This window comes from Octodon degus, unplaced genomic scaffold, assembly GCF_000260255.1.
Source record: "Octodon degus isolate 3935 unplaced genomic scaffold, OctDeg1.0 scaffold00034, whole genome shotgun sequence".
Taxonomy (NCBI): Eukaryota; Metazoa; Chordata; class Mammalia; order Rodentia; family Octodontidae; genus Octodon; species Octodon degus.
Genome location: NW_004524610.1, coordinates 1,881,676 through 1,901,897, shown reverse-complemented (window position 1 = coordinate 1,901,897; position 20,222 = coordinate 1,881,676). Strand labels below are relative to the sequence as shown.

Below are 20,222 nucleotides of genomic sequence, written 5' to 3'. Positions count from 1 at the left end.
ATCTGCTTCTTTTCTCTAGCAGCTTTCAGTATATTATTCTTGAGCTGAATTTCTGGGATGTTGACTCTTATATGTCTCGGTGTGTTTTTAATTGTTTTGAGTTTACTTGGCATTCTGTATGCTTCAGTTACCTGATTTGGGAAGTTTTCTGCTATTACTTCTGCCCATATTTTTTTTAATGTCCTTTGTATTGTCTGCTTCTTTCTCATTCATGCCTATTAGTCTCACATTGTTCATCTTTGCATCGTCTTGCAAGTGATGAATTATTTTTTCTTGCATCCTAGTTATTTTTAAGAGATCTTTTCTTACCTTTTCACTAGCTGCACCAGCGTCTTCAAGATCTGAAACTCTGTCTCCACTTTCTTTTTTCTTTTCTTTTCCTTTTTTTTTTTTTCAGAACCGGGGATTGAACTCAGGCCCTTGCGCTTGCCAGGGAAGCATTTATTGTACTGAGCCATCTCCCCAGCTCCTTCACTTTCACTCAAATGGTTTTGCAAGCTTTTGATTGTGATTTTAAGTTCCTCTATATCTCTTTGATTCTGCTTCATGCGATCTATTTCTTTCCTGTATTGCTCATTCAAGAAATCCATCATTTTTCTAATCTCTCTTTTTTTTATCATTGTCTTCTTTAGAAGTAGTTATTAATTCTTTTACTGTAGTTTTTTTCTTTTTTCAGATTGGGTTTCCTCCCTATGTTTCTGTAGTTGATTCTTTGCCTCAAATGCTATGAGTTCAGAGAATTCTTTTTTTATTTCAGAAAAGAATTCCGCTATGAGTTCCTGTATAACTTTCTGTTGTTGCTCATTTACTATCGATGCTATTAATTCATACGTTTGAGCTGAGCTAGTGTCCTCTGCACTTGTTCTGGGTGGGCATTGGGTTTCCTGCATATGTTTCTGCATTTGATTCTTTACTGCAGATGCTATTAGTTCAGGAATTTCTTTTTTCATTTCCAATCTGAGTTCCTCTATACCTTTCTGCAGTTGTTTCTTTATTTCAGAAGCTGTTGACTCATTGATTTCAGCTGTGTGATTCCCAATTTGTTTTGTGTTAGTGTCCTCTGCACTTGTTATGGATGGGCTTGGGGTCTGAGATTGCATTTTGCTCCTTCTCATTGTCATTTTGTGTAGCTCTGTCTTCTGACCTTTTTGTAGAGCTTTGGTGCAGTTATAACCTTAGCACCTACTGAAATTCAGGTGCAGATCTACAAAGTTTGGATTTATCCTGCTGTGCCCGGCTTGGGTCTGGCTGCTGTGCTCAGCTCCTTCCTGCTGCCCCTCTTGGGATTGAACCTGTTGTGCCCCTCTGGCAAGATGTTCTGCTCCTGGACATCCTGGGTGGTTCTGTCCCCTACTCTCTCTGCAGGGATTGCAGCTGCAGGGTTTCACCCTAGGCCTGTATGTCAGGCCTGAGCTGAGTCTGGAGGGGACAAGGTGGAGTAGGGGGAAGAGGAGGCTCTCCCATATGCTCACTGGGCCTGGGCGAGGACTGGATCTGGGGGTCCCTGGAACGCAGCAGAAATTCTCACTGGGTGAGTGGGGTAGGGGTGTGCTGTGGAGTGGTGGTGGGGGTTCTCAAGGGGTAGAAGAGTGTCTCACCCACGCTGCGCCTGGGCTGGGACTGGCAGGTCTCGCCTGCGCAGGGTAACGGGAAACTGTCCTACATGCTCCCTGGGGCCTGGGCTAGGACTGGATTTGTGGGCCCTGGAAATTCTCGCTTGGTGGGCGGGGTCAGGGGATACTGCAGAGTGGTAGAAGGTTCTCAAGGGAGTGGAAGAGGGTCTCACCCATGCTAAGAAAAAACTTTAATTTCACCTTCACTCATTCTTTTTTCTTTCTTTTTCTTCTTCTTCTTCTTCTTTTTTTTTGTATTTTAGGGAAGGGTCAACAGGGTGTTCAGGGTCTCACCACTAGATCGGACTCATAGTGATTCTCCTGTTTACGGCCTCCCAAGTGCTGGGATTACAGGCATGCATCCCTGTGACCAGTTCCAATTGCTATCTCAGCGTGCCCCAGGGGTGGGCCCGGCACAGCAGGTCCAGGGAGCAAACCCCTGACCCCTGTGCCTTCCTGCACTCTCTTTCTTTCTTTCTTTCTTTCTTTCTTTCTTTCTTTCTTTCTCTTTTCTTTTCTTTCTTTCTTTCTTTCTTTCTTTCTTTCTTTCTTCCTTTCTATCTGTTAATTTTATTGAGAAACAAATAGCAATGAGACAGTTTCAAAATCTATTAATAGGACAGTTTCAATAATTAATACATTGCACATTATCTTCTTAGTGGTTATCCATAGTACAAGATGCAGACATGATATCCTGTCCAAACACTATTAGTACAAATCTTTCTTCTCGTTGAATTAAGAGAAAGTAGCTGTATATCTATCGTAACTATTTTGTATATACAGATACAAAGTGGTCTATCACTTGTATCCCCTTTTTTGTTTAGTTTTGTCAGAGAAGCGTATTCCATTGCCATTTAAATGTTGTAGGTGCGTGAATTCAGCATATTCCAATATAGTCCAGTAGTCCATAGTAGTAGTGGGGTATCTGTAGGACTGGCAATGTCAGAAGTTGGTGACTTGAGCCAAGACATTCTCTCTCTTTTGGTGTTTGTTTGTTTGTTTGTTTGTTTGTTTTGGTCTTTTGGAGGCAGGGTCTCACTGTGCAGTTCAGGCTGGCCTTGAACTTGCACCAATCCTCCTTCTGCCTCAGCCTCCTGATCCTCCTCCTGCCTCAGCCTCCCGAGTGTTGAGATTACAGGCATGCGCCACCACACCCAGCTTACTGATTTGTGAAAATCAGGGCTGACGTAGCTTTTTTGTTACCAGGTCTGACGGTGACTGCTGTGAAAGACTCAGGAGAGTGGAATCTGGAAGCCGGGGCATTGGTGCTTGCAGACGCAGGTCTTTGCTGTATAGATGAGTTCAACAGTCTCAAAGAGCATGACAGAACCAGCATTCATGAGGCGATGGAGCAGCAAACCATCAGTGTTGCAAAGGCTGGGTAAGTTTTTCTTTAAAAATCTGTTGAAACAGTGAGGTTATTTAGTATTTAATTAGGGAAAATTGGTAACTCTGTTGGTGTTCTCAGGGTGGATCAGTTATCACCCTTCAAGATACACATAAAAGCTTTTTCTTTTTAGAATATAGTGTGAGGAAATAAAAATGACTTTTTGGGAAAAATGCAGTATGAGTGTGGGTGGACTTAACCAGTGGGAGAGATTTATACGGAGCTTTCAAAGCAAGGTTCAACTCATTCTTTCAGCTCATTAAATATTGTGTGTGTCATTACTATTACTATATTAGGAAATTACTATATTAGGAATTTTGAAAGGCCCTAGAAGAAAAACACCGTAGATGGCTTAAGTGGCATTCTTCTTAGAAGTCCTAACAAAGGATTGGCCATGGCATATGGAATACTAAGTAATGATAAACATTAGCATGAGGTGAAGGGCTTGTGCAACTCATAGAGGCTCAGGTGGAGGCCTGTGACCTGTGGGGCCACCAGCCAGGCTCAAGGGGAAATCCAGTCGCCTAGGACCTGCTGTGCTGGTGGGAAACTTACCTGCTACAGAGCTGGAGGCCATCCAAGCAAATGACGAGCCAGACTCTCTTGACCTCAGCACTGCCAGGAAGGGTGTGAGACTGAGCGGCTGGATAAGTCAGCTGGCAGCAGTCCCCAGCAGCACTGGTGCTTGGGAGCTCAGAAGATTGGTACTCGTAGGTCCTGTACCCTAGGGAAAAAGCCATGGGGAATGAAAGGAGAAGGAAAGAGAACAGACGTGGCCTGTAGGAAAAGCATCCTAGAAAGAACTAGGTAGCACTGCACCAGACGCTTGTTTCTTTATTCACTTGATACCTCCCTATCTCTGCTAAGAACCTGCCACAGGCCAGGCACCATGCTTATCACTGAGAAGCACACAGGTCAGGGACATCATCCTCAAAGTCTTGACTTTTTTTGAGAGAGAGAGACAAAAATAGCATTGAAGAGATAAGTCTATAATAAATGTGCCTTGAGAATGCATACTTTAAAATAATTATTTCCTCTAAACTCTAGCAGAAGCAGTTAAACTGGAACTAGTATTACCTTTCTGTGCTATCCATAAGTGTGTTGTAATTTCCACAATTAATGTTCTATAGCTAAACAATTCATTTATGATACCAAGAGCTTGAACAGTTTCATCTTCACTAACTACTGTATGCTTTGCAATAGAGCTTTGCACATTATCAGTGGTAAAGAACCAGTGTAATTGCTTTTACAATCTGTTACACAACCATCTGTCTGTGTGTGTGTGTGTGTGAGACAAGGGATCGAACTCAAGGCTTGCACATGCTGGCCAGTGCTGTACCACTGAGTCATATCCTGGAGCAGCATAGAAGAGCAGCAAGCTCCTTCCCCTATCATCAGTCACATGAGCCACAAGGTGACAGCTTCTGGGCACAGATATGAAAGTATCCACTTCCTGGACAACTTTGAAGTCTGTAGCAATAGCTTTCACCATTCATTGCTAGACAACAAACCTCCTCATCCTCAGGGCCTCTAGCAAAAGATAAAGGCAAAGAACCCTCCACTTTTTTGGGGGCTAGGGATTAGGAAACCCTTCCCTCCCCAAGACTTGGGCACACGCTACTGTTTCTAGAAGAAGGGTTGAAACAAAAACCAACTTCCTTGGAGAGAAGTACAGCAAACATTCTTGGATCCAGGGTGCTGAATCTACATAGGTACAGTAAAAGCAGAGGTCTTCTGCCACTGAGGGGCAGGACAGTCTGCCTGTCAAGAGCCAGCACAGGTACTTGGCAGACTTCAGAGCCATGAACTCTACGCTGCCCCTGCCCCATGAGTGGGGAGGTGAAAACAACTAATCTCTATTCTCTCCCATGGAAGACCAACTATACAGACTTTGTCCAAGGCGAGGAAACCAAGAATCACCTGGCTCCACAGGGAGCTTAGTTTCATTTACTGTAATTTGTTGGTCAGGTTTTATTGTTTTCATGGTATATTTTTATTTACATTAACCAGCTAACATAGCAGAAGAGGTGGTTTATTGTACACATTATACTTGGCCACAACTGAGAAAAGATCTAGCCCAGAAATGGACTAATAAGTTAAATATATAAATTCTAGAACAACTACTGGAAGAAGCGAGGCATAGTCAGTGAACCCACTGTGGAAATGAAGTGGAATCATTAAAACAATCCAAAAGAAGACAGGACAAAAAGAAAAAGGCAAATAGTAGATGGGATGGATGGAACACGGCTATCAAGATGATGGGGTTGTTTTTTAATTTATGGTTCTAAAGGACAAACCTAGAGCTTTGTACATCCTAAGCTTGTGTTCTACCGCTCAACTACATGTGTAGTCTCAGGTAATAAACTTAAATCATTTGAATAATCATATTAATAATAAATTATGTTAACAATTATAAGCCAGAGATTATCAGGTTGGATTAAAGAAAAGCAAGGCCCAACTATATGCTGCTCTCAAGAAGCCTAATTTACACTTGATACATAGGTAAGTTTAAGGAATGTAGCTGTCAGCCTTGGAAACCTCTGTACCACAAGAGTCACAAGGAGTAAGAGGTGAGTGTGCGACTGAAAGCAAAAGGAGAGTGATGAAGCAGAGGCCCCAGTGAATGAGCTTGCGCATCTGTGAAGAAGGCACAGAATTGAGGAAGCCAGAGGCCAGGGTGCACGTACAAGTTGTTGGACTGCATGCTGCTGTCTAGCATGTGTCTCATTCGATTGTGCTTTGTTTTGTCTTTCTATATGTATTTTTTTGGTACCGGGAATCAAACTCCAGACCTTGTGCTTGCCAGGCAAGGGCTTTGCTGCTGACTTCTCTCCCTAGCCATTCCTTGGATTTAGAGCATGCATAGCCATGGCTGCCTGAGAGACCCCCTTGGTCACACTGAGGCAGCCCTGTTAGTCTTTGCCTGGCCTGTGCCGTGCTAGCCGTGCGGTGGCCAAGTGTCACACATGCAGCGAATCGTCTCTTCTGCTTTGTTAGCTGAAGAATCAAGACATAAACAAAAATAAAAGAGTGTGTAAACAAACACATAACATGGAAACAATAAAACTTGACCAACAAATTATAAGAAAATAAGAATCCAGTATCATCAAAACAGAAAAATTCTTTCCAATTCAGTAAATTAATCCAACACTGTATAAAAAGAATTATATTTTACAACCAAGAAGATTTTATCCCAGGAATTCAAGATTGGTTAAACTTTTAAAAACCAAACCCGGCCAGGCTGGGGAGATAGCTCAGTGGCATAAGCTATTGCCTGGCAAGGGTAAGGTTCTGAGTTTGATCCCCGGTACCAAAAAAATAAAAACCAAAACCAATCAGTGCAATTCACAATAGTAGCAGAATAAAAAGGAAAAAAAACACCTTAGTTCCACCCCCCCAAAAAGGAAAAAAATTCCAATAAATGAAGATCTACCAGACAAAGTTAAATATTCTTGCATGAATGAACTTTTCAACAGATTAGAAAAGTTCTGCCTTTTTTATTTTTTTAATTTTATTTAGTATAGGATCTACAGGGTCTCGCTACACAGACCAGACTCATAGCGATCCTCCCATTTTCAGCCTCCCAAACTGGGATTACAGGCACACGCCACTGCCCCCAGTCTCAGTTGCTGTCTCAGTGCACCCTAGGGGCAGGGCTGGCAAGGCCCGTGGTACTGGGGATTGGACCCTGATCTCTGCACTCTGCCTAAGCAGATGCTGCAGTCCACCAAGCTATCTGGCCAGCCCTTTCCTCTGCCTTTTTAAAATGGATCTGGAAAAAAAAAAAAGAAAAAAGAAAAGAAAAGAAAAGAGAAAAGAAAACATGTAAAAGTCATTGCAAGAGCCAGGTATGATATTCTACAAAGAAAATTCCAACATGTCTGTGAAAAGCTGATAGAACTAAGCTGAGTGTGGATTATAGGCACATGCTTATAATCCCAGCACTCACGTGGCTGAGGAAGGACCATAGGAGGTCATACAGTGAGTCCAAAGCCACTCTGAACTACATAGCCAGATGCTATCTCAGAAAAACAGTACATATGCAAGCAGGGTCCAGGGTTCCATCCCGGGGCCTGCTGTGCTGGCCCCGCCCCCAGGGCGCACTGAGACAGCAATTGAGACTGGGTGTGATGGCGCGTGCCTGTAATCCCAGCACTTGGGAGGCTGTAAACAGGAGTATTACTTCGAGTCTGATCTAGTAGTGAGACCCTGAACACCCTGTAGACCCTTCCTTAAAATACAGAAAAAAATTTAAAAAAGAAAAACAGTGAATAAGATAATAATACTTGTTAATGAGCCTATCAGCATCATAGAATATGAGGTCCGTATATAAACTTAATTGTAATTCTGTGTGATAGCAATGAACAGTTGGAAATTTAAACAAAGTGCACATATATAAAATCACCCTAAAACAGGAAGTGTTTAGAAGTAAATCTACCCAAAATATGTTCTCGTGTACACACTAAAAATTGCAACTCAGGCCAGACATGCGGCAGTCCCAGAACTAAGGAGCCTGAGGCAGGGAGATGACCGAGAGTTTGAGACCCTCATGAACTATATGGTGAGACTCTGTCTCAAAAACAAAATACAAGAAAAACAAAAACTGTAAAGCACTAAGGAAAAAATTAGAGAGCCGGAGATATAACTGGTTTTATTCATCAAATGACCTGAAATTGTTAAGGTGTAAGTTTTCATCTATAGTCAGTGCAACTCTAGTCCAATACCAAACAAAGGACATTTTTGCAGAAACGGATATGATTTTAAACTTCATGTATAAAAGTACAGGAACTGGAAAAGCAAATCGAGTTTGAAAAAGGGCGACTATGGAGGACTTAACTTTGCTTCAAGATTTACTATAACCCTTTGGGAATAAAGACATTGTAGCATGGGAGTGAGGGTAGGTACAGTTGGAGAGTCTGCAGATAGGAGCAATGAAGTTCACCGAGTTTTCAGAAGGCTTCCAGGGACTGTGGTGCCCCTACCATGCCTTTTCTCCCAGGACTGCTTTTGATATTCTGGGTCTCTTCTGATTCCAAATGAATTTTGGGCATGTTTTTTCTAGCTCTGTGAGGTATACTAATGGTATTTTAATCAGAATTGCATTGAATCTGTATAACAATTTTGGGAGCATAGCCATTTTCACAATGTTGGTTCTTCCTATCCAGGAGAAAGGAATATCTTCCCATCTTATGAAGTCTTCTTCGCTCTCTTTTTTTAGAGTACTATAATTTTCACTGTATAAATCTTTATGTCCTTTGTGAGATTGATTCCTAAGTATTTCATTTTTTGGAAATTATTATGAAAGATGTAGTTGCCCTAATTTGTCTCTCAGTGCATTCATTGTGTATAGAAGGGCTATTGATTTTTAAGTGTTGACTTTGTATCCTGCTTTGCAAGTGAATTTGGTTATTAAATCTACAAGTCTCTTGGAGTTTTTTGGGTTTCGTGTGTAGAGTATCATGTCATCTTTAAATAATGATAATTTCACTTTTTCCTTTCCAATCATTATTCCTTTCATTTCTCTCTCTTGGTAATTGCTCTGACTAATGTCTCCAGAACTGTATGGAATAGGAGTGGTGGCAGTGGGCATTCTTGTTTTATTCCTGATTTTAAAATGAAGGCTTTCAATTTGTGTCCATTTAGTATGATGTTGCCTGTCAATTAGATGGCTTTTATCAGGTTAAGATATAGACCATCTATTCCAATTTTCTGCAGGGTTTTTATCATGAATGAGTGTTGGACTTTGTCAAAAGCTTTTTTCTGCATCTATTGAGATGATCGTGTGATTTTTGTCTTTGGCTCTGTCATTCTTGGAATGAATCCCACTTGGTTGTGATGTATGGTCAGGGTGCAGCAGCGTTCTGTCTGCTAGTATTTTATTGAGGAGTTTTGCATCTATATTCAGTAGAAAGATTGGCCTGTAGTTCTCCTTTTTGGTTGAGTCTTTCTCTGGTTTTGGTATCAGAGTAATACTTGCCTCCAGGAATATGATTGGGAAAATTGCTTCCCTTTCAATTTTTTTTGGAAAGTATTACACATAAATATACTTAATGTATAATTATATATTGTTACCACTTTCTTTTCACATAAAGTGTTCATATTAATTTCATTGAAGAATTTGAAAAGAGTTGACATTAAATCTTCTCTAAATTTCTTATAAAATTCAGCTGTGAATCCATCAGGACCTGGGCTTTCCTTTGTTGGTAGATATTTATTACATTTGCAATTTCATTCACTGATAATGGGTTGTTCAGAATTTTTTTAGCTTCTTGATTCAGCTTTGGTAATTCATATGTATCTAGGACTCTGTCCATTTCTTCTGTGTTTTTCACCCTGTGAAAATAACTATTTTAGAAGTAGGTATTGATGATCTTCTGAATTTCTGTAGGATCTCTAGTGATTTTAGCTTTTTTCACTCCTTACTGCATGAATTTGAATTTTTCTTTCCTTTTTTGATAAGATTGGTGAGGGGATTATCAATTTTATTTATTCATTCAAAGAACCATCTCTTCAATTCATTAATTCTTTATATAGTTTTCTTCATCTCCATTGCATTTATTTCTGCTCTGATCTTTATAATTTCCTCCTTTCTTTGGGCTTTGGGCTTGACTTACCCTTCTTTTTCTAGGAGCTTGAGGTGCAACATAAGATTATTTATTTGGGTTCATCCTGTTTTGCTGATGTGAGAATTTACTGCTGTAAATTTTCCTCTTAAGACAGCTTTCATTTCATCCCACAGATTCTTTTAAGTTGTATCTACATTTTCATTTGATTGTAAATATTTTTTAATTTCTTCTTTAATTTCATTGTTTATGGGTGTTTTTAAATTTCCATGTGTTTATAGAGTTTTTGCTGTTTCTTTTGTTAATAATTTCCAGTTTCTTTGCGCTATAAGATAATATAGATAATATGCATGGGATAATCATGATTGCTTTTCATTTACTTAAGCATGCACAAAACTACAGTCAAAATGGCTCAGAGATTTAAATATTAAATGATTTCATTCATACAATCCTAGCTTTTTGAGGAATCTCCACACTGATTTCCATAATGGTTGTTCCAGTCTACAATTCCGCCAACACTGAGGGTTTACTTTTCCCCCATTCAACCCAGCTATTCCCCTCCTGGGTATTTTTCCAGATGAACTGAGCACATTGTAGCACAGTGATATATGCGCACCACGTTTATAGCAGCTCAGTCGGTCACAGCTAAACCTTGGAAGCAACACAAATGCCCATCAGCTGAGGAATGGATAAAGAAGGTGTGGTTTTTACACAATGAAGTATTATTCAGCTATAAAAGGATAAATTTGAGGCTTTTATTAGTAAATGACGCAACTAGAGACCATAATCGTAAGTGAACTAAATCAGACCCATATATGCAAACATTGTGTTGTCTCCCTAGTGTAAGACTATGAAAAAGTAAATAAAATCTGAGGGGTACAATAGATACTGTGAAAAGCAAATGAATCTGTTCAAAAGAAAGGAATTACTGAGATGAAGAAGATTAGAGAGAGTAGTGGAAAGAGATATATCTATGTATGTAAGAATGTTGGTTTCGATAATTTCTGCAGTTAATGCTTAACTTTTTTGTCTTTTAAATATCTTTTCCTTTTTCTCTGGTAATTTCTTACAACTTTTTTTCTTCCTTTTTCCAATTTTGCACGTATATATCTGGTAATCTGAACAACTAATTTGTAGATAATATTGTGTCATACAGCCATTGTCAAATTCCTATTATGTTGTTTAGTGAAATTCTGAATCATTTCTAATTTTTTTTTTACCATTTTGCATTCTCTTAACAAAAAACAGGAGGAAGGAAACAAAAAAGTAATGCTTGAACACTTGACTATCTGTAAGCAAAAAGTAAAAGTTACCATGCACCCTGTTTATAGCAGCTGCCTTTATAATCACCCAGAATTGAAAACAGCTCAGAAGTGCATTGAGCAATGAATAAATCTATCTTGCCAGGTGTGGTGGCATATGCCTGTGATCCCAGCACTCGGGAGGCTGAGGTAGGAGGATTGCTGACCAGTCTAGAGTACAAAACGAGCTGAAGGCTGGCCTAAGCTGCATATGGTTTGAATGGTTGTGAAACCCTGTCTCAAAAAGGCAGAAAAAGCTCCACACAGTGGAGTTCTGCTAGCAACATACAGGAACAAACGTGCACATGCAGCAATATGGACACATGTTAAAGGCTTTTGCAAAGTGAAAGATACCAGGCACAAGAAGCTATATAGCTTATGATTTCATTCATACAAATGCTAGAAAAGGCAAGACTGAGGAGAGGAAGCAGATCAGTAGTTGCTAGAGGCCAGGGGTTGCAGGGTGGCTATGGAACATACCCAGAAGGCACATCTTAAGAGTTGTATGGATTATAACATAGGATCCCTTAATGCTAAAGATAGATAAACCCATGTATTTATTTTTAGATTCAGCTGACATGAAATTGCTCTGTCAAATTGCTCCTAGAAGCCCTGAGCACTTCCTCTTGCTGATGCATGCGTGAGAGCAGAAGGTGCACACAGCTCGGGGCTGAGCCCTTGGGGGGCTGTGCTTGGAACCCAGGAAGAGCAGGGTGCGAGGGCTTGGAGGAAAGGAGCCGCACCTGCTCTAGTTGGTGTCCTACTTCCTTTTGTGGTGGTGCTGCAGATTGAACCAGGACCTCACACACACTAAGCAGGTACTCTATGCTGCTATGTCCCTAGGCCGAAAGGACTTAATTTGAAGAATAATTTATATGTTGGATTTCTTTTGTCTGCTGGGGAGAGAACTCCTAGCTTGCAGACAAAAGATTTGAACTTTAATTATGTTGCTGCTCAGTTTTTCAGTTTCTTCTTTAAACCATTTGTCAGATGTACAGTACATATTAGAGTTGGCCAGAGAAGCCCTCTGAGGACTTTGACTTAATGAGGCTTTCTCTGAGGCCTCCTTTTTAGACCAGCACACCATGGTGAGGCGAGCGTTGTTATGGTTACTGTGCTAAACATCTGCACTGGTATACTTTCAGGACAAAGCCCTCCAGATACTTCTGCTTTGGCTTCTACCCGAAGGGTAACGGCCTTGGAGTTGAGACATGAATCACTCTCCGCATTTCAATTTCTTTATATTAATGTGAGAATGTTTACTTGCAAATCATTTTAGCATATTATTTCACATAATGATTACTGTAGTTTAGTGCACTGGAGGAATGGAAAGACCTTTGTGCTTCTCTGGTTACTCTAATTCAATGATTTCACAGGGTGTCAGGTGTGGATTTTGGTAGATCTGCTTTGTTCTTCTCCCTATAACTTTCTGAGCTTGTAAAGACATTTATTTTGTTATCATGCATTTTGAAGACTCTTTCTGAACATGTCATACTGTATAATTTATTAATACTTTTCAGAGGCTTGAACCATTTATTTCTGCATCTTGAAAAGATTTCTTTTTCTTCGTCGGTGCAGTGGGGTACTCTATAACTCACACTGTCATAGCAGGTGGGCCCCCGGGAGGCCGCCTGCACATGCTGGCGGGCGCCTCACAGGGGCCACCTTTGATCCCTGGGGTAATGGTGTTGACAGTACCAGCCAGAATCCCAACTAGCCTTGACATTTCTCTTGACAAGTTAACGTTTTATGTAGAGACAGCAGTCGCACACTGTGGACCTGACTGTCTTGTACTTTGCATTCTGAGACTCTGTGTCTTTCCTACCAAGGACGTACCTAAATGAGCACCCACAGAAAGCAGAAGTTATGCTCCCCTGTCCACTGTCATTTGTCTTCTCTGTTTCCTTTTTAAGCCAATGAATGTGCCTGATGTGAAGAGAGCACACTTACCTTGGGGATTTGGCACACACCTCACACCTCGTTGGTACTCCCCTCCTTGCCCTCCCTGCCCCGGTGCTGCACCCCCAGACTCTGTTCTAGTTCCACAAAGTATGTCTCACTGCTTCTTATCATCTGTGCTTTATTTTGTTCTTTAAATTATATTTTGAATTTCTCATAAAGAGAAATATGCCATGCTTAAGTTTGTGTGTCTAATTTTTTATTTAGCATTATGGTCTCAAGATTCACCCATTTACCTACACATGTCCAGGATTGTCTTTCTGTATGGCAGAGTAGCACTTCGTTGTGTGTAAGTATCGCATTTTCTTTATCCACTCATCTGCTGATAGGCATACAGGCCACTCCCAAGATTAGCTGTTGTGAGTTGGGCTGCTATAAACATGGATGTGCACGTTTCGGTCTAATATGACACCTTTAGCCGCTTATCTGTCCAATTAAGTACAGAATGACCAAAAATTGCATATTGTTTTTGTTAATTTGTAAGATATAGCAGGAAATTTAAAGATGATAGTTTTGTCAAATGTATTCAATGTAAGAATCACCTAGTTGAAGTTTCCCCTGCATGAGTGACCCTTGGGATAGTCAGTACTACAACTGATCTGCTGCCTGAGTGACGCTCTAGGTAAACTGTAAAGTGGCTAACTCTGCCAAGAAGGTTTGCAGCAGAGCAATAACTGGGCCAAATGGAATGTCTATTATTAGCTTTTTGAGGACTCTCCATAAAGATTGCACATCTTTTATAAAAACAAATACCCAACAGTAACAACAGCAGGGAATGTCCTACATCTAAATTAAAGCTTAACTAAATGTTAACATTTCTTTGGAGAAGTCTGGCGGGTTATGGTGAAAGAATAAATATTTCTGGGGTCGCAGAGACCTAGCATCAGCTGCACCCTGCCTTCGTGCTTTTTAGACTTTTAGGAAACTCGCTGTCATCCTCAGCCCACTCTGTGACAAGGAGGATGACCATGGCCTTTCGCAGGGATGTTGTCAGCTTAGTGTGGAAATGCCTGCCTCCTGGCACAGCACCGCCGCGCACTCGGCAGGGGGGCCTGCAGCTCCGCTTCATGGCCAGCTGTGCTCAGCCCCACGTGAGACAAAGCTCACTTCCTTCTACACGTACAGTTTGGCAGTGTCAAGCGCAAATTGTTGTGCATTGATTATTTACTGTTGTTACTAATTTCCAGTTTACTGCATTGTGCTCAGAGAATAGTTTGTGCTATTCCTAGTTTAAGGAACTTTGCCAGAGTTTTTGCCTTTGTGCCTAACACAAGGTTAATTTTATTACCGCCTTTTGCATACCTCAAAAAAATGTTCTTCTAGTCAGGGCGCAGCACACAGCCATGCTCACGCGGACATACAGCAGGCCTTCCCAGTGGTGGTGTGCAGCTCTTCTCTAGCCTCCTCACCTACCTTTTATCTGTTGCATGTGTTTTAGACTGAGTGCTGTGTGATTGAGTTTCTGTTGCCTGATGTCTTTCCTACAGCTGCTTCTGTGTGGTGATGGTTATTGCAGCCATTAGCATTTGTGTTTCTTTGTCACATTGCTTCCTGCCCTGAAATTTTTCTTGCATTTATCAGAATCACAGTTTTTGACTTGGTAGTACTTGCTTTTGCCTCATATTTCTTTGCTAACTCCTTTATGTGCAACCTTTGGATTGCATTGTGTTCTCTTGTAGAGCATAAGCTGGGCTTAGCTTCATGAACCCAAGTACCTTCTAATATGCTAGTTAAGCACAAATTATTGGTGTGGCCAGTGGTTGGTGTCAACTGATTCATTTTTAAAATAAATTTACTGGATTTCTTTGTCTTTGTGTTTGGCATTTAGGAAAATTTACATTTCTGTTGCAGGTTAGGAGTTGGCAAACTTTTTCTATAAATGTCCAGCCTACAGTAAAGGCTCTGGGCACTGGGCCCTACACCCACCTTTGCTGTTGCAGAGGCTCAAATGTCTATGAAGGAGACAATGGATGAGAAGCTGTAGGCAGTAAATACACAAATGGGTGAGGCTGGATTCCAATAAAATTTCATTCACGACACTAGTCATGGGCTGGATTCCGCCTATGGCTGCAGCTGGGCAGCCACCATTCTCAGAGTCACCTGCTTAGAACACCTATTACAGGGCTGGTGATGTCGCCCAGGGGGAGAGCGCCCACCTCGCACTGTAGGTCTGGCTCCTGCGTTGCAAAACACACACAATCCCTTATAATTCCTTCAGTTCCCTTTCTCCTCAGTCGAAAACTGTAAATTATTATCCTGTAATTCTGATCTGTTGCCCAGATAGTAATCAACAGAATTATTCTACCTCCTCTTTTTCTCATCATTTTGAAAGAAAACAGTTGTGTATGTTTTGTCAGTGCAAACAACATTCACATGCTGTTCTCCCGCCTTTTTCCTTTTCTTGGCTTTGCATCTAACATTAAAGCAGCAAGCGCTTCTCTATCAGTAGTCCTCTTCGTACTGTAGATGCTGTTGTGTTCTGGCACAATGAAGTTTGTCCTGTGACCCTTGTGATGGGTGTCTGAGGACTGGGCTGAGTTTCTGCATGTTTCAAACATTTTGCATAGCTTTGACACTTGTGGGACAGCTTGACCAAATGCAGAGACAGTGGTGTTGTGTGCCTTTCATGGAGTTTTGTTTTGTGTGTTGCTGTGGACAAACCTGAGGCAGTCTGCCTTTGTTTGGAAGGCGATTTGGTTTTCTTGCCTGGAAGCTCAGAAGATCTTGCTCCTTTACTTTGGAAGTAGAAACTTATTACAAGACTGTCTCAGCTGACTATTCCTGGCCCATTTTTCTAGATATGATAAGCCTTTGAAATGTAGAAAATTCTTTTATTTGTGGAAAATTTTCTTCAATCATAGTTTGACAGTAGTTCTGTTCATCTTGTTATTTTTCAGGTATATATGCGTGTGCTTATGTGTGTAAGTGTATGTATCTTCTGTCTTCTGTACCTTCATGTTACAGACTTTGAATTTTTGATTAGCAACTGTTTTTCATATATGAAAATATTTGTTTAAGGATATTACATTCAAATCGGAGTATTTCATTACAGATCTCCTTTGCCTTGTGAGGCTTGGAGGGAGAGGTAGGGTGAGGCTTCATCACCGAGACATTTCGATCCTTGTGTTGGCTGAATATGGACAGTGCTCACTGTCTCCATTCATCTCGAAGTACCTTTTCCCTAAGTTGTTAATAAAGAGGCCTTCCAGGGCCGGGAGATGGCTCAGTGGAATAAACGCTTGCTGGGAAGCGCAGGGGCCTGAGTTCAATCCCCGGTTCTGCCAAATAAATAAATAGGCCTTCTATTAAGGTGGGAATGAGAAGTTTGGAGAGTGTACTAATTTTTCATTTCAAGCAGCCTTAAGTGAATAGTGTCTCTTCTAAGGAGGACTGTTGCTGGTAGTATAGCTCAGTGGCTTAAGCACCTGCCTGGAAAGCGCAAGGTCTTGAGTTCAATCCTTGGTACTGCAAAAAAAGAAAAAAAAAGATAAGCTTGCTTTCTAAGGAGGACTGTTGATGTGCCACTTGGTTTTATGATTCTGTTTGTTCCTGTAAGATCTTTACTGTCCACTGCTTGACTCCTTCCTCCCAGTTGACACGGTTCCAAGGCACTTCCACCTCTGGTGGGTTGCCTTCCCCTGCTTCAGAATACTTTCCAAGGCTGCCTTCTCTGGCCCCAGAAACTTGTAAATCCCTCCTTGTTTTCCCAAGTAGCCAACTGCTTTGATTTCTGAGGTCTCAAACCTGACCTCGATATTCCCCAACTCTGCGTGGAGCCTCCTTTTAGGGTGACGTTGTTGGCAGCCATCATTGTGAGGACCCCACTGCACTTTCCTGCTTTTGCCCCACTTTTCTTATTTTTCCTGTTCAACCAGATCTCCAGAGTTAGCTTGATTGGTGTCTCAAGTCTTACATGCAGGTTGCAGTTCATAGTGGTCTTTTCACAGTTACTTTTTAAGTTTCCTGAGTTTTGTTGTATGAGTTTATTTGCTATCCTTGTTTATCTCAGATGTCACTGAAAGGTGTATGAAGACACTTTGATGTAATGAACTGCTCTTATCCTTTGGGAACCTGGAAATCACATATTATTTTAAAATTCTTATTACTTAACTGATAATGTTTGACTGATAATTTTGCTGTACATTTTAATATGTTATGCGTATTTTTCTGAACCATACTAGAAAAAAATATTGGGAGAGATAGTTATCTATAGCTATTTCAAAGAGCTCAACTATAGTACCCTTTAGTATCTGCAAATAAGAGCATATTCAAAATCAATACAAGGAAGCCCTTCCCAGGGACAGAGCTGCCTACAGATTAGGCTGCTATAGGATTGTGGTCTTCAAGTTTAGAGTAGAAAAATTTTATGTAAGAAATTCAAGCCATCTAATGAAAGAGAGTCTTTAAGAAGTTATCTGGAGGTGCTACAAGTTATTGACTATTATATAAGAGATGAAATATCAGCTGACCACCATCTCCACCATGGCCAACTCAGCTGCTGGTTGGTTTACTGCAGAAATGTACATGAATATGGTTTTCCTTTATACTGTGCAATGTTGAACGCGATCTGTGCTAGACATGGTACAGGTTCAAGAAACAGCATCAAGAACTCCTTCTTTTTGACTGATCACAGCATGCATTAGACATAGACAGGATGAGCATAACAGTGAAGAGCAGAGTCCAGAGCCAGCCCTTCCTACTGTTGTTCCCCACTGTGCTGCTATAACTCCTGTCCTGCTGTGACAGGGCTTGGTGAACTGGGAGTTTGTAGTATCCGAAGTTTTTTCATGTTTACACCTGTCCTGCCACGACTGTGACTCAGAAAACTTGTGGCCAACTTTCTGTGTTTGTGGGTCTTTTAGCCTCCTTCAGCTATTGCGAGTAAGGGAGTTGTCTTTCTTGGCACCATTTCAAATGCCTACAAGAGAGACTCAGGGAGACCCTACCATATCTACTAAGCAAAGACTTGAGCAGGGAACCACAGTTCCCTGGCCACCACATCCCACGCAGCTCCCATGTTCCCAAGGTGAGGACAGTGAGAAGATGGAGAAGAAGGACAGAGTTGGAAGACAGAAACCTGAGGCCTTGTGGAGCCCTCTTTCCTCAGGGTCAGGCAGAAGAAGGAGGAGGAAGAAGGGGTGAGACTCCAACAGCTGCAGCCCACTGGGAAGGGTGGATGTCATGTGAAACCTCTCCACCTGATAGCTTATCCATATGGCCAACCTCGGGTGCTGTGTTCTGGCCTGGTGGTGCTCCAGCCCCAGCCACTCCCCACACTTGGCCCCTGGCTAGGTTGTAGGTTTACTGTCCTCAGGACAGGCGCCAGCCTCTCGTCTGGTCAGTTGTCCCTAGTAGAAGTTTACTCAGAGAACTCACAAGGTCATGTGCTTGGTAAGATGGCACTGTTTGGCACTATCCAAAACTATAATGAGGACATAGAAATCCCCTAAGGAATACACCAAAGAACATGTCACTACAGTTGCTGGAGGGAATGCTAATACCTAGAAATTAAAGGAAGAAAATGTTAATCTGGCTCATGGTTCCGAATGTCTCAGTCCATGATCCACTGACTCCAAGTTAGAAACGTCATGGTCAAAGGGCCTGACAGGGCGGAGCTGCTCCCTTCGTGGTGGCCAAGAAGCAGAGCACCAGGGACAAGGAGCAGAGAGAGATGACTGCAGTGTTCCCAGAAATGCCTCCTAGCAGCGTGCTGAGCTGTGACCATCCGTGGGTTACTGCACTCACGAATCACTCTTTATAGGTGGGGCTCTTGAGCTCAGGAGGTTTCAAAGACACAGACAGAAAGGGTGGCAGGGTGGCAGGACTGTGCTTGGCACAGGTGTCTCCTGAGATGTAGACTCTTGGTTGAGTTGCGCAGTATGACTCTGTAGTCGCTTCTACCATTCTGCCCTAGATCACAGCTAGTACCAATGTTAGGATTTTCTCCTCTGTCTAAGTTATCTTTCAAACATGTTCACTTTTGTCTAGAAGTATCACAGAAAAGCGAGGGGTACTTCGTGTTGTGTTCACCTTGCTCAGCAGTAGCATGTACCCCCAGGCCTGGGACACAGCTGTCGTCTTCCTGGTGTGGGACCTGCTGAGCACAGGGCATCCACTTGTGTTTATCTTTCACACCATTTAGTCTGTGTTAATTTACTGTACATGGAAAAAATTGGATCTGCTTCCAACAGTAATTTGTCTCATTTGGGCTGACAGCTTCCAGAATCCTAAGTTCATTACCCCTAATTAGAGGTGTGTTAATCTTCCTAACATAAAGAACATAGTAAATTCCCAAATGCAAAACTCTGAGGAAAATATCTCTAGAGACTTGCAGCATAGCATGATGTTAATTAGTAGCAGATAGGGCGAAGTGTAAAAAAGGAACATTTCCCTAAATTTTATCAAAATACAGATATAGCCTACTCTGAATGTTTCCCTGAGGAAACCTTAACATCTCACCATTCACCAGGTGAAAGCCTTCTCTCCTGTTGGCCTGAAACATAAAACTTGGAAACTTTGTGTGTATTCTGGTCCGCGTCTCTGGGATCGCTGCAGGTTTTCCTTTGAGCCACTTGGTTTCTTCCCAACAGCTTTTTAGGAGCACTTGAAGAGATCTGCTTTTGCTTTCCCTTCTATCTCAAATGTGAGTCCCTGGTGTGTGAAAAGATTTTTTTTTATTTGTTTTGTTTTGTTTTAGATTACAAGTGTTCTGTGTCTGCAGGTGGAGCTTTAAGAAGGTGCCTGGACCAGGGCCACATTCCTCTTCTGTGGGTCGGTGGTGATGAGTTAGTTCCCAGCTCTGCTGAGGAACCAAGGGGCCTCCCTGGAGGAGGCGGGCCCCGGACTGTGACAGGAGGCTGCACCACTGTCCCGTGCCTCCCCTCCCTCTGGCCCTGCTGCGCAGCCCTTTCTGTTTCCTGGTGCCGGGCGCATAACCTTCTTTTTCCACACTCTCTCAGCCATGCTGTTTCTGCTCTGGAGCCAGCTGACCGTAGGCAGAAAGCTCAGAAACCATGCGCCATAAGTAACCCCTGTCCACTCTATGTTGTGCCAGTCAGGTATTTCATCCTGGCGCTGAGAGCTCAGCAGGACAGTTCCGGTCTGAGTTATAATTTCCCTTACGGTGTCAGTGAGAGCCACTGCGCCAGAAGAGGCTGGCCTCCGGAGCTGCATGTGATCTCTCAGAGGTGGTTGTTTTAATGTACCATCCATTTTCTTTTTTTTTTTTCTTTTCAAAGTTTTATTGATAAACATATAGCAATGAGACAGTTTCAAATCAAATCGAGAATACAGTTTCAACAATTAATACACTGCATATATTCTTCTTAGTGGTTAATTGCTGTACAAGATGCAGACTTGTGATCCTACTTACAAACACCATTAGAAAAAATCATTCTAT

General features: G+C 41.8%; 1 protein-coding gene across 2 annotated transcripts in view; it reads left to right on the top strand.

Moving 5' to 3' along the window:
* The window catches only part of Mcm9 (minichromosome maintenance 9 homologous recombination repair factor), a 106,543-nt gene that overhangs the window by 66,310 nt on the left and 20,011 nt on the right, over nt 1-20,222 (top strand). For both annotated transcript variants that reach the window (XM_023714237.1, XM_012514553.2), the window contains one exon: nt 2,820-2,994. In XM_023714237.1, the coding sequence (XP_023570005.1) occupies nt 2,820-2,994 (175 nt within the window). The remainder of the gene's footprint in view (nt 1-2,819; nt 2,995-20,222) is intronic.